The sequence below is a fragment of the Ranitomeya variabilis genome, chromosome 5, assembly GCF_051348905.1.
Source record: "Ranitomeya variabilis isolate aRanVar5 chromosome 5, aRanVar5.hap1, whole genome shotgun sequence".
NCBI classification, from domain to species: domain Eukaryota; kingdom Metazoa; phylum Chordata; class Amphibia; order Anura; family Dendrobatidae; genus Ranitomeya; species Ranitomeya variabilis.
The window spans coordinates 410,495,069-410,510,585 of record NC_135236.1 but is presented as its reverse complement, the minus strand read 5'-3'; the positions used below and the strand labels follow the sequence as shown (position 1 = coordinate 410,510,585).

General features: G+C 47.0%; 1 protein-coding gene across 1 annotated transcript in view; it reads left to right on the top strand.

Annotated features, from left to right (window-relative positions):
• Nucleotides 1-6,826: 6,826 nt before the first annotated feature.
• Nucleotides 6,827-15,517, top strand: part of FGD6 (FYVE, RhoGEF and PH domain containing 6) — a 173,490-nt gene continuing 164,799 nt past the window's right edge. Inside the window, exon 1 of the mRNA XM_077265145.1 lies at nt 6,827-7,057. Within this exon, the coding sequence (XP_077121260.1) occupies nt 7,048-7,057 (10 nt within the window). The 5' untranslated portion in view covers nt 6,827-7,047. The remainder of the gene's footprint in view (nt 7,058-15,517) is intronic.

Below are 15,517 nucleotides of genomic sequence, written 5' to 3'. Positions count from 1 at the left end.
CACATGTATTGGCGGTGAGTTGAGATGAAATAACAAACGTAGTATGAAAATAGGTTTAGCAAATTTGAGGTCCACTTACTACATAGCAGAAGACAGAAAGGACACTTTCATGGTCAGCTGAAAACCCTATCAAAAACACCATCCAGAAATTACTTTAAAACTCTGGCATTAACTCATAACACCAGAGTGGCAATTCCTGTTCACAAGAGCTTTCCAGACACAGTAACGAAACTACAGCTGTGAACTGGAACAAAAATGCAAAAACAAACATGGACAAGAGTCCAACTTATCTAGTAGTTGTCTAGGAGCAGGAACAAGCACAGAGAGGCTTCTGATAACATTGTTGACCGGCAAGCAACTAACAGAGCAGCAAGGTTATATAGCGACTCCCACATCTTGATGGGAACAGGTGAACAGAGAAGATGAAGACACCAGTTCAATTCCACCAGTAGCCACCGGGGGAGCCCAGAATCCAAATTCACAACAGTACTGATTTCCACCTGGATAAGAGGACTCTGGATTTGCCTTCAGACCGGACGGACTCTGCCTACCCTGTGGTCCGTACCATGGACTGTGGACACTGAAGCCTTCAGTAAAGGTAAAGAGACTGCAACCTTGTGTCCTCGTTCTTCACTGCGCCTCGCACCATCCACCATCTACACTCTGGGAAGCCCTGGGGATACACTTCACCTGTGGGAAGGTATACCATCTAGCTGCCATTACATCACCCCAGCGGACCTCTAAGCAGCATCGGTCACCCTGACCGAATACCACAGATGGCGTCACGAACATTATCCCTTTAAAGACCTTTCCCCCATTTATCAACGGACGTTCCCTAGGGCCACGGACCGGGTCAGCCACCGTGACATCCATACCGAGAACCGACGGGCCCGGTACTGAGTTCCCTTTGCCCTTGGGGGCGCTCCAAAAGCCTAGGGAGGGACCATGGTTATTGGCCCCCCCTGGCTAAAAACATCTGACCCCAGCCACCCCAGAAAAGGCACATCTGTAAGATGAGCCTATTCTGGCACTTAGCCACTCTCTTTCCACTCTCCTGTAGTGGTGGGATATGGGGTAATAAAGGGTTAATGTCACCTTGCTATTGTAAGGTGACATTAAGCCTGTTTAATAATGGAGAGGTGTCAATAAGACACCTATCCATTATTAATCCAATAATATTAAAGGGTTAATAATACACACACATTAAGAATAAAGTATTTTATTGAAATAAAAACACACATGGGGTTGTAAAATCTTTATTATACACTTAATCCACCTGAAGACCCTCGTTCTGTAAAACAACAAAAATAAAAAAGCAACAATATCCCATACCTTTCCGGCGCTCAGTCATGTCCGACGCTGTAAATCCATCTGAAGGGGTTAAATAATTTTACAAGCAGGAGCCTGCTAATGCAGCTGTGCTCCTGGCTGTAAAATTTGGGGAATTAACTGAAAGCAGGGGAACGTAGCATCGTAGATTTGCGGTGTTGCGCCCCCTGCTGGCATAAACTCATATGAACTCTAGCGTGAGAAAATAGAAAAAGTCCTATGCTAGAGTTCATATGAGTTTATACCAGCAGGGGGCGCAGCACCGCAAGTCTACGATCCTATGTTCCCCTGCATTCCATTAATTCCTCAGATTTTACAGCCAGGAGCACAGCTGCATTAGCAGGCTCCTGGCTGTAAAATTATTTAACCCCTTGAGATGGATTTACAGCGTGGGACATGACTGAGCACCGGAAAGGTATGGGATATTGTTGTTTTTTTATTTTTGTTCTTTTACAGAACGAGGGTCTTCAGGTGGATTAAGTGTATAATAAAGATTTTACAACCCCATGTGTGTTTTTATTTCAATAAAATACTTTATTCTTAATGTGTGTGTGTATTATTAACCCTTTAATATTATTGGATTAATAATGGATAGGTGTCTTATTGACATCTCTCCATTATTAACCAGGCTTAATGTCACCTTACATTAGCAAGGTGATATTAAGCCTTTATTACCCCATATCCCACCGCTACAGGGGAGTGGGAAGAGAGAGGCTAAGTGCCAGAATAGGCGCATCTTACAGATGTGCCTGCCTTTTCTGGGGTGTCTGGTGGCAGATGTTTTTAGCCGGGGGGGGGGGGGCAAAAACCATGGTCCCTCTCTAGGCTATTAATATCTGCCCTCAGTCACCGGCTTTCCCACTCTGGCGGAGAAAATTGCGTGGGAACCCACGCCAGTTTTTTCCGTGATTTAACCCTTTAGGCTACTTTCACACTAGCGTTAACTGCAATCCGTCACAATGCGTCGTTTTGCAGAAAAAAACGCATCCTGCAAAAGTGCTTGCAGGATGCGTTTTTTCACCATAGACTAACATTATGCAACGTATTGCGACGGATTGACACACGTCGCAACCGTCGTGCGACGGTTGCGCCGTGTTGTGGTGGACCGTCGGCACAAAAAAACGCTACATGTAACTTTTTTGCCGCCGACGGTCCGCTTTTTTCGACCGCGCATGCGCGGCCGGAACTCCGCCCCCACCTCCCCGCACTTCCCCGCACCTCACAATGGGGCAGCGGATGCGCTGGAAAAATGCATCCGCAGCCCCCGTTGTGCGGCGCAGAGAACGCTAGCGTCGGTAACCTCTGCCCGACGCACAGCGACGGGCCGAGCCCGACGCTAGTGTGAAAGTAGCCTTATTTTAACAGCTAGAGCCCCCAAATGTTGCACACAGACTCTACTAACATTATTAGTGAGGAATATGCAAAAAAAAGGGATATGAAATGGTTTACTGTATGTAAACCATGTCTCATATCCTGTCGGGTTTGATAAGGAAATAGCAAAAGCCGGCAATTACCGGCTTTTCTGCTATCTAGCTCTGTATGAAATCCGCAGTAGTTTTCCATGAGTTTACAGTACCATGTAAACCTATGGAAAACAGAAACCGCTGTGCCCATGCTGCGAAAAAAAAAGCGCTGAAACGCTGCAGTTTACATTCCGCAGCATGTCAATTCTTTGTGCGGATTCTGCAGCGGTTTACACCTGCTCCACAATAGGAATCCGCAGGTGTAAAAGGCAGGTGGAATCTGCACAAAATCCGCGGTAAATCTGCGGTAAATCCGCAGGTAAAACGCAGTGCCTTTTACCTGCGGATTTCTCAAATCCGCTGTGGAAAAATCCGCAGACGTAAAAAGTATGTGTGCACAGCCTTAGATGACCAGGTGCTGATCTGGGGATGCTTCAGCAAGGCTGGATAAGGAATATATATAACTAGATGGGGGATATATATACAAGTATGGGGGGCCAGGATAAGGGACATATATACCAGGATGGGGACCAGGGTAAGGGACATATATCACAGAAGAAAATCCAGCTCACCACCTGCAATTTCACAATTCTGGAGCACGGATAGCACCTGGCAGGGTGCAACATCTAATGAAGAAAGCAGAAAAATCCAACTCGCAGATGAAGTTCAAAAAAGTGCACTTTATTTTACAAGGTACATGAAGCAAAATTTAAAATTGTGTGTTCACAAAAAAGAGTGTACAGGCATCCTTTGACACGTTTTGAGGGACAGTCACCTGCTGCCCATGCCTCACTCGTGTCACCTGCTGCCCATGCCTCACTTGTGTCACCGGCAGCTCATGCCTCACTCATGTCATCTGCAGCCTGTGCCTCACTCGTGTCACCTGCAGCCCATGCCTCACTCGTGTCACCTGCAGCCCATGCCTCACTCGTGTCACCTGCAGCCTGTGCTCACTCGTGTCACCTGCTGCCCATGCCTCACTTGTGTCACCTGCAGCTCGTGCCTCACTCATGTCATCTGCAGCCTGTGCCTCACTCGTGTCACCTGCAGCCCATGCCTCACTCATGTCACCTGCTGCCCATGCCTCACTTGTGTCACCTGCAGCTCGTGCCTCACTCATGTCATCTGCAGCCTGTGCCTCACTCGTGTCACCTGCAGCTCGTGCCTCACTCATGTCATCTGCAGCCTGTGCCTCACTCGTGTCACCTGCAGCCCATGCCTCACTTGTGTCACCTGCAGCTTGTGCCTCAATTGTGTCACCTGCAGCTCGTGCCTCACTCTTGTCAACTGCAGCCTGAGCCTCACTCGTGTCACCTGCTGCCCATGCCTCACTTGTGTCACCTGCAGCTCGTGCCTCAATTGTGTCACCTGCAGCTCGTGCCTCACTCGTGTCACTTGCTGCCCATGACTGACTTGTGTCACCTGCAGCCTGTGCCTCACTCGTGTCACCTGCAGCTCCTGCCTCACTCGTGTCACTTGCAGCCCGTGCCTCACTCATGTCACCTGCAGCCCATGCCTCACTTATGTCACCTGCAGCCTGTGCCTCAGTCATCACTTGCAGCCCATGCCTCAGTCGTGTCACCTGCAGCCTGTGTCTCACTCATGTCATCTGCAGCCTGTGCCACAATTGTGTCACCTGCAGCCTGTGCCTCAATCATGTCACCTGCAGCCTGTGGCTCAATCGTGTCACCTGCAGCCTGTGCCTCACTCGTGTCACCTGCAGCCTTTGCCTCAATCATGTCACCTGCAGCCTGTGCCTCAATCGTGTCACCTGCATCCTGTGCCTCACTTGTGTCATCTGCAGCCTGTGCCTCACTCGTGTCACCTGCAGCCTGTGCCTCACTTGTGTCACCTGCAGCCTGTGCCTCACTCGTGTCACTTGCAGCCCTTGCCTCAGTCTAGTCACCTGCAACCCATGCCTCACTCATGTCACCTGCACCTCGTGCCTCATTCATTTCACCTGCAGCCTGTGTCTGTGTCACACGAGTGAGGCACGGGCTGCAAGTGACAACTGTGGCACAGGCTGCAGGGGACACCAGTGAGGCACAGGCTGCAGATGACAAGACTATGGCAAGGGCTGCAAGTGAGGACTGAGGCACAGGCTGCAGGTGACACGAGTGAGGCACAGGCTGCAGGTGACACGTTGAGGCACGGGCTGCAGGCGACACGAGTGAGGCACGGGCTACAGGTGACATGAGTGAGGTATAGGCTGCAGGTGACACGAGTGAGGCACGAGCTGCAGGTGACACGAGGAAGACAAGGGCTACAAATGAAACTAGTGAAGCACAGGCTGCAGGTGACACAAGTGAGGCACAGGCTGCAGGTGACATGAGTGAGGCACAGACTGCAGATGACACCAGTGAGGCACAGGCTGCAGGTGACACGAGTAAGGCACGGGTTTCAAGTGACAGGAGTGAGGCACAGGCTGCAGGTGACACGATTGAGGAACGGGCTGCAGGTGACACGAGTGAGGCACAGGCTGCAGGTGACACAAGTGAGGCACAGGCTGCAGGTGACACGAGTGACGCACAGGCTGCAGGTGACACGACTGAGGCACAGGCTGCAGGTGACAAGAGTGAGGCACAGGCTGCAGGTGACACGAGTGACGCACAGGTTGCAGGTGACACAAGTGAGGCACAGGCTGCATGTGACATGAGTGACGCACAGGCTGCAGGTGACACGACTGAGGCACAGGCTGCAGGTGACAAGAGTGAGGCACGGGCTGCAGGTGACACGAGTGAGGCACAGGCTGCAGGTGACACGAGTGAGGCACAGGCTGCAGGTGACACAAGTGAGGCACAGGCTGCAGGTGACACGAGTGACGCACAGGCTGCAGGTGTCACGACTGAGGCACAGGCTGCAGGTGACACGAGTGACGCACAGGTTGCAGGTGACACAAGTGAGGCACAGGCTGCAGGTGACACGAGTGACGCACAGGCTGCAGGTGACACGACTGAGGCACAGGCTGCAGGTGACAAGAGTGAGGCAGGAGCTGCAGGTGACACGAGTGAGGCAGGAGCTGCAGGTGACACGAGTGAGGCACAGGCTGCAGGTGTCAGGAGTGAGGCACAGGCTGCAGGTGTCAGGAGTGAGGCACAGGCTGCAGGTGTCAGGAGTGAGGCACAGGCTGCAGGTGTCAGGAGTGAGGCACAGGCTGCAGGTGTCAGGAGTGAGGCACAGGCTGCAGGTGTCAGGAGTGAGGCACAGGCTGCAGGTGTCAGGAGTGAGGCACAGGCTGCAGGTGACACGAGTGAGGCACAGGCTGCAGGTGTCAGGAGTGAGGCACAGGCTGCAGGTGTCAGGAGTGAGGCACAGGCTGCAGGTGTCAGGAGTGAGGCACAGGCTGCAGGTGTCAGGAGTGAGGCACAGGCTGCAGGTGTCAGGAGTGAGGCACAGGCTGCAGGTGACACGAGTGAGGCACAGGCTGCAGGTGACACGAGTGAGGCACAGGCCACTAGTACTGGAGCAGGAGAATCCTAGGTTCACATTGCGTTAGGGCAATCCGTTTAGTGCATACGCTAGTGGATTGTGCTAACGCAATGTCCCAAAAGGGATCGCGTTTGGCGATCCCGCTAGCGCAGATGCCTGATCTGCGCTAGCGAGGAACGGACCTCGGATGCTGCAAGCAGCGTTCGAGGTCCGTTTGAAAATAATGAGACATCGCTAGCGCGTGCCGAAAATTGCATGTGTCAGCGATGCGTTAGCGACCCGTTAGTACATTGCGGTCAATGGGTGCGCTAACGGACCCGTTACATAGCGTTAATTGCACCAATTGCGCCATGTAACGGGAGTCCGCTAGCGGACACCCATTAACGCAATGTGAACCTACCCTAAGGCTGCCGTCACACTAGCAGTATTTGATCAGTATTTTACATCAGTATCTGTAAGCCAAAACCAGGAGTGGGTGATAAATACAGAAGTGGAGCATATGTTTCTATTATACTTTTCCTCTATTTGTTCCACTCCTGGTTTTGGCTTACAAATACTGATGTAAAATACTGTCCAAATACTGCTAGTGTGACGGCAGCCTTAGTGAGAGTCCGTCCACGCATGCGCAGTGTGGTGGGCCGTAGTGTGGTGACGTCACTCGGGCACTCCCCTCCTCCCTCTTTACCATAGTGGGAAGCGGCATCTCCCAGCTCCGCCAGGCGGCCCCGAGTTCGGACACACGGCGGAGTTCATCCCGGAGCAGCCCCAGGAGCCGAGCGCCGACTGCCCGGTAGTATGGATTAGGAGCGACTCTCCGTGGGAGAACATGAGTTCTGGTGAGTGCTGGCAGGGGTGGCCGGTGCCAGGGTCACAGCAGTGCTGGGCTGCCCCCATACAGTGCGGGGACGAGAACTTCAGCTCTTCTCAGGAGTTCTATAGTATTAGTCATAGTGACAAGTCCCTGTACATGGGGGGATGCTGACGTGTGTGCTGGCGCCCCGCTCTCGGGATAGCACATCGGGGATACACTTGTGGTCTATCGGGATATGCCATACATGCCCATGACGGGAATGGTCGCTCTCATAGTGATTGCTGTGGCGTCCTGCTTTTCTTTCTGCCTCTTCGGATTGGCACGTCTCCTTGTGATTGGTCGGGTTGTGCCCGGTAGCGCCGGTGTACCCGCTCTCAGTAGGTACGGATGGAGTTAGCCTAGTTGTAGATTGGCATGGCGTCCGGTGATCGGGAACCAGCAGTATATTAGTCCATTGGTGCCTGTTGTTCTGGTTTTCCTTTTGTACCAAATCCATCTTTCTATTTGTGCCTATTTTAATTCTATTTTATGTATTTAATTTTTTTTAAGCTTGTCACTGCGGATTAGGGCTTTCTGATGTGTCTAATCTGAACTTTTTAAAAGTTGCAAAATGTGTTACAAATGTCCAGTCCTTCCTCTCTGAAGAGGCAATCTGTCTTCTGTTCATCAATTTCTGCAACATTTTTGGATATGTAGTAAATCCCAAGAGGAGGACCGCGGGAGGTCACTATATGTATGACTGCATTACGAGATCTATGCCTTCAGAAGGCACTACTAAATATCTAAATATAGATGTGTTATTAAAATAAAGTGTTTGTATATGAATTGCCCAGGACATTATGCAGACAGGACAGAGTGCGAGGTGGGCCCAATGAATCAAAAGTTTAATAATGACATGCATCATTGGCAGACATTATAAGATACATATAAAGTGCCTGGTGCCAATACAGTTCTCAAGGATAGGGAATGGACATTTTGCGAAATATGCTATTTATTACACTAAAAAGTCGGAAATACAGTTCAAATCATGAAAAAACTCACAATTTTTTATTTTGTGCAATATTCACAAATCACATGCGCCATGTTGATGAATTTGTAGCAAAAAATGCCACCGCTGTAAAAAAAAAAAAATCTTAAAACTCCCCCCACATGATGAATCTGGGCCATGGTGTTTTGTCTGGTCACAGGAGGTGCCATTCTTTTACCCTGTGAGTGGTCATGTTTCTGGATTGGTCATGTTGGAAATGTGTGCAGGGCATTACAGGCAATCCAATGTCTTCAGGAAGGAAATGTTTAGAATGACTGTCTGTCTGTATCATGGATGTAGGGGGTCACACTTTGAAGGTGAAGTGCTTCCCCTTGTGTGCAGGCTTGTAGACCACAGGATGTTTATTTGATATATTCCAGGCTGTAGTTTGCTGGTTCCAGCTTCAGTCACTTCCACATGTTCCTGCAAAACATTGGGAAAAAAAAGTGCTGCGCTTACTGTACATCAGTATAGCAGATGGCTGAGAACTCGGCATTGCGATATGAGCACTACTGTAAACTGAATTCCTCCATAGTTTATACAGGGCTTCGTGTAGTGTATGGGGTGTCTCCTTGGAAAATGGTTCTACATGGACAGACCAATGGCTCTGCTCTCTGGCTATTCTAATTCTATTTATTTGTTTATTGAACATTAGCTGACTTTATGGCAGTAGGACAAATAATGTATAGATAATGCGCCTGAACTAGACATACCACACAAGTTTTATTTAGAAAACAAACAAAACACATAGTCTTAAGTGGTTAGAATGGAGACATCGAACTTCCAAAGCCACAGACAGAAACTTTCATTTGTATTCAAGTAGCCAAAAAAGGAAATGAGAATTTGGTTTGAAGACTGATGTTTGTTCCTGGGATCGTTTTCACACATTGACAACGAAGTCAGCGTGGGAATTGAGCACATCAACCATAATTTAAAGGGAATCTAGTCTTACCACCTAATCTGAGAGCAGCATAATGTAGAGAACGATCCTTTTGCTTTTGCTCTCACCTTCCCAAACCCGACATGATGATATGACAAATAGAACTAAATGGGGGCACCACGGTCAGTGGGACTCAAACCAAAGTCTGAACAGTAACCAAATATGAAAAAAGAAAGAAAAAGCAGACTTTATAGACGGGAGTCACCACCGAAATAGTATGAAAACAGCAGCTTTATTAAACATGTATCAAACAAGACAGAGCATGCTAAAAACATTTAAAAACAGCAGAGGGATATCTTGCCTTACGCAGGCGTGTACTATGGAGGACAGAGAATGAACTTCAATCCAATATTGCAGCCAGTGGGTAAGGAAAGGGTGAATCAAACACCCGAAATCCCCGCCCATATGACTGAAAATTGTTCCCTCCAAATTCAGGTGACAGAGTCCCTTTAAGGGCTGCCCGGTACTCAAAATTTCTTATATCCTTGATGTGAGAGTATAGATCTAGTTGGTAAGGTGGAGCGGTTTGCTTCCAGTGGTAGGCAATCAAACAGCGTGCTGCTGTCAGCATATGTAAGAGCAGTCTAATGGATCTCTTAGGCCGGGTGCACACGATCCGGAAGTGACAGCACTTTGGACACAACGTATGTTCTCTGCGTCCAAAGCGCTGCCATCTATTGAACGCAGGTGAATCCGCATGTGTTTACTGAACCGTGCAGAATCACAGCGTCCAATACATTGTATGTGTGATATTTATCTTGCGGAGACTAGAGAGAAATTGACATGTGGGCTGGAAAGTCACGCCGCATGTCCGTCTCCACGTGTGAGCCTGGGCATCTCTGGACACATAGTAGACATGAGATTTCTTGAAATCCCATCCACCATGCTGTAACATCTGGCCACTTCGGGTTAGATGCTGCACAAGTGTGTAGCGTCCAACCTGCAGCTTTTACTGATCGTGGGCACGTACCCTTAGATATGGACACAGGGAAAATATTTTATAGAAACAGCTGAGGATCTAGACAGACTTCTGCTCCAAACAAAAATTTGCTAAGTTAGGAGTTGGACTTTCACCCAAAACAGTTTAATCATAGGACAGTCCAAAAAAACATGAAAAATGGAACCTCTAGATGGGGCGCACCGACAGCAAAGGGAAGGAATAGATGGTTCCATTTTATGTAAAAATTCAGGCGTACGGTACCAGAGATGAAGGATTTTGTACTGATTTTCTTTGTATGAAATACAAGATGCAGTCTTGGTGCTTTGGTCCAAACATTTCTCCATTCTACCACGGTCAGTGTTTTACCCAGGTATTCCTCCCATTTGTGCATATAAGAGCGTCTAGTTAGGGAATCTGTGTTTGGAATTTGTAGAATATTGTAATACTAGATATTAAACCTCTTGTTGTTGAACTATTCTTGAACATTATCTCGAAGGAGGTAGGAATGGAGACATGTAGACCGTGGAATAATAAGGCAAAGTGCCCGATCTTAGTGTATTGGCATAATGAAAGAATGGAGAACTTTGTTTTCAGCTCATAAGAATGTGAAATTCACGTTTTATAGTTTGTCGGCGCTTTCTGAAGTTTTGATAAAATCACTGTTTTATTAGCAGGAGATTATCACTAGAGGGCCATTAAACGTGCTGCCGTGTAGTCTTCCATATTTATGGGCTCTGGATAGCCATGCCCCCACCTCTGATTGGCAGCTTTCTGTCTATGCACAGTGTACACAGTGGTGTGGGCGGGGTTATACAGAGCCCTGCATTCAGAGAACTGGTAGATCTGAAGCAGCTAAGGCCCGTTAGTTTTTTACCGTCAGTCACAATCCATTGGATCGACGGGTCCGTCTCAGATTGTAGAATACTGATGCAATGGATCCATTTTTTGGACAGATCCGACTAGCGGATCTGGCCAATTGGATCAGAGCATGCTCAGATTAAAAATTGAATCCGTCACCATATTCCTTCATTTGACGGGTCCGGCGCCATAGGCTTCCATTCTAGCAAACGATGGACAGCAAAGGATTCATCGCTGTTCGCTTTTTTTTTGACGGACACAAAAAAGTTACTTTGTCCGTTGTCTCCGGCCGCCGGAACAAAATTTTCGACGGATCCGGCGAACTACGGATGAAACGTGAGGCCATCTGTCGCTAATACAAGTCTTTGAGAAAAATTGGATCTGGTGGCATCACTCGCCGGATCCGTTTTTTTCAAAATTCGACTAATGGCAAAAAACTGATGTGTGAAACGGGCCTTAAACAGGGCTTTTATCAAACGTGGTTTTGGCTTACAAATACTGATGTAAAATACTGACCAAATACTGCTAGTGTGACGGCAGCCTAAGTGGTAAATCTCTGGAATCAGGGTCTATAGGGCAGCACGGTGGCTCAGTGGTTAACACTGCAGCCTTGCAGTGCTGGAGTCTTGTATTCAAATCCCACCAAGGACTACATCTGCAAGGAGTTTGTATGTTCTCCCCATGTTTGCGTGGGTTTCCTCCGGTTTCCTCCCACATTCCAAAGACATACTGATAGGGAATTTAGATTGTGAGCCCCATCAGGGACAGCGATGGTGATGTCTGTAAAGTGCTGTGGAATATGTTGGCGCTATTTAAATAAAGAGATTATTATTTATTATGATGCTCTCAGGTTAGCAAAAACCTCGTGACAAACTCCATTTAAGTATTCCTGGGAGATGCAATTGGATCTTAGAAATTGGGTTGTTTTTTTCTTTATCAGTTTGCATGGGACAACACAGTAGCTTATTGTGTACAAGTAAATGGAAAGTCAAACCAACATTTAACAGCTAGAAAGCAGACTCTCCTGCTCCCTTTGGGAATGAATTAAAAAGTAGCACTTATTTCTTTTCGAACGACAACTTTGCTCTGGAAACATTTGAAAAATCCTGGACAACCCCTCTAAGCTTGTTTACCCTGGCAAGTTGTTACAATTTGCTGGTTTCTGAGCAATCGTAGCAATAATTCTTCAGTGTAAGGTCTCAGTTAATATCAGTATTTTTCATGTACGCAAAAAGAAATGGTACAAGTGTTATCAGTGTTTTTCACATATGAATGAATAAATAAATTACCAATCTTCTCCTATCGTACACCATGGCGTGCCATCTGTGCGCTGTACATGGTTTTCATGGACTCATAGACTTGTATTGTCACTTTTCATCTGCCAGAAAAATATAGAATTTCTCAGGGAGTTTTGCATGGACACAGTGTCTATAAAAAAAAAACAACAACACAGGCATGTGAATAGCTCCATAGATTATAATGGGGACGTGTTGTATCTGTGAAAAACACTGATAGAACTCATGTGCAACGTGGATGTCTGAATGAGACCTTCACACTCGGAGGTCTCCCTGCGGGTGAAAGCTGTGAACTGATGCACTTCTTAGGCTATGTGCACACGTTGCGGATTTTGCTGCGGATCTGCAGCTGCGGGTCCGCAGCAGTTTCCCATGAGTTTACAGTACAATGTAAACCTATGGAAAACAGAAAACGCTGTGCCCATGCTGCGTTAAAAAAAACGCGCGGAAACGCAGCTGTTTACATTCCGCAGCATGTCACTTCTTTGTGCGGATTCCGCTGCAGTTTACACCTGCTCCACAATAGGAATCCGCAGGTGTAAAACCGCAGGGGAATCCGCACAAATTCCCCCCAAAAACGTGGTAAATTCGCAGGTAAAACGCAGTGCCTTTTACCTGCGGATTTCTAAAATTCACTGGAAAAATAAGCAGAGGTCCATTCTACGTGTGCACATACCCTAAGCCGGCTGTCAGTCTGTGATGGCACACTATGTACTGAGCGGAGACTGAAAGCCAGAGGCCCTGGGAAGAATAAAGCTCATTTCTCCCTGGCAATCTGGTGTTCAGTGCGGTGGCCACATGGCTTCAGAACGCCATCAACCTGCAGGTTTTTTCACAACAGGTTCCCTTTAAAAAAGTAATCTGGTGAATCACTGTGACCTTGTGCCTGCAAGTAAATTACAGTATGCCATTTTTGCCCTTTAAAAAGATGGGTGACATCCCTAAGTTACAATGACGCTCTATTAGTACAATACCACTACTTGCTTCTTATTCTGTGTTCCTCATTAATATAAAAAGATAAGTTTTCATTACAGACCTGTTTTTGAATGCAGATTTTTACTAAAATAAAACAATTCATCTTTTGTTCTAAGGATTGACCAACAGCCATCTAGTATGTATGACAATCGTTCGGCCGACAGCCATCTTAGCTAACACTCCTCACAGGAGCGCTTCTTTGGCCGAGTGCTTCTGTGTTCTCTATGAGAGAGCCTCTGGCTGACATGGCGGCAGCTAGTCTCAGGGAGAACAATGCAATCAGCAGTCTGAAATTGGACATGCGTGATTGACACCTCTTCCAACCATCAATCGACCAGTGCCCCCAGAAAAATTCGACTACTGGCCCAACTTGTCAACATCGGCGGATTCAGACCACTTAAAGCACCACTCCAGCGTTTTTTTTAATTATTGCACCTTTTGGCTTGGTGATTTAAATGTAATTACCCTTCCACCGCCTTCACCCTTTTCCCGGGACGGTCTCTGGCGAAGAGTGACCTGCAACATCTCCATTGTTTCCTGGAGCTCTGCGGAGGTCCTTTTTTCATACATTTTTGAGAGAGCTTCGTTCTGGCTCTAATAGACTTTGATTGAGCTCTTGTGACGTAGCTTCTAACGTCTGGCCAGTCAGAAGTTATGGGCACAAGATGGTGCCACAAGACCGAAGAGGTATTGGTAAAGGGTAAAGTCGCTGGAAGGTGAGTATAAGAAGCACCACTCTAGCGCCCCACTTCCCCTCCCTCCCACAAAAAAACAACAAATTATGTAGTGGCACTTTAAAGGGGTATTTCCATCTCCGAGATCCTATCCCAATATGTAGTAGTAAGAGATAGGAAATACCCCTTTTTAAGTCTAATGTGTATGGGGGCCTTTACTCTGTAGTGCGTTATTCCTCCAGAAATTACAGTATATTTGGTTGACTTGTCAACGGTTCTTATCCGTACACAGTCTGATACTGCCCAATCAATGCTGACAGGTATTATTTATCGCTCACCTAATAGTATTTGGCATCACTGTGGTTGTTTTATCAGACAAATTCCTGTTCATGGAATTCATGGATGTACTAGTCAAGAAAAATATACCAAGCCCATTTATTGTCTATATGCCTGATAGGGCGTATAAATAGATGTTGTCTTAATGATACAACTCCATTTAATGTGTTTTTAGTAAGACTAGATCCAGTCACTAAATAGCTTTGTTCAGATTAAGTAAACTTTAGGGATAGTGGTTAATGTATGGCTAAAATATAAAATTTGTATAGTGCACACTATAACACGCACGCACGCACGCACGCACGCGCACGCACACACTCTGTAATTTTTCTCATGGGAACACTTCAACTGTGAGAGACTGAGTCGTAAAAGACAGAGCACCATTGTATGATTTTTCCATAATTAGTTTGCACTATGTAAAACTCCAGGATCTTGAAATGCTTCTTACGGACCACTCCTGTGTGTTTCGGGTCATTGTCATGCTGGAAGACCCAGCCACGACCCATTTTCAATGCTTTTGCTGAGGAAAGGAAATTGTTGGCCAAAATCTACATGACCCATCCATCCTCTCTTCAATACGCTGAAATCGTCCTATCCCCGATGCAGCAAAGCACCCCAAAGTTTGATGTCTCCCCACCATATTTCACAGTTGGCGCTGTGATTTTGGGGTTGTACTTGTCGTTCTTCTTCCTCCAAACACAGGGAATGGAGTTGATACCAAAAAGTTCTATTTTGATTTCATCTGGCCACATGACCTTCTCCCATTCCTCGTCTCAATCATCCAGATGATCATTGGTGAACTTCAAATGAGTCTGGACATGTGCTGGTGTGAGCAGGGGGACCTTATGTGCCCTGCAGGATTTTAATCCGTGACGGCGTAGTGTGTTACTAACGTTATTGTTTGAGAATGTTGTCCCAGCTCTCTTCAGGTCATTGATAAGGTCTTCCCATGTAGTTCTGGCCTGATTCCTGTCCTTCCTCAGAATCCTCCTTACCCCACAAGGTGAAATCTTGCATGAAGCCCCAGGCCAAGGAAGATTGACAGTCATCTCGTGTTTCTTCTATTTTCTAATAATTGCGCCAATAGTTGTTTCCTTCTCACCAAGTTGCTTGTCTATTATCTTGTAGCCAATCCCAGCTCTGTGCAGGTCTACAGTTTTGTCACTGGTGTCCTTAGACAGCTCTTTGGTCCTGGCCATGGTGAAGAGGTTGGAGTGTGATTGATTGTGTGTGGACAGGTGTCTTTTATACAGGTAACGAGTTTAAACAGGTGCAGTTAATACAGGTAATGAGTGGAGAGTAGGTTGGCTTCTTAAAGAAAAACTTACAGGTCTGTGACAGCCAGAATTCTTACTATTGGTAGGTGATCAAATACTTATTTCATGCAATAAAATGCAATTTAATTATGTGAAAATCATACAATGTGATTTTCTAACTTTC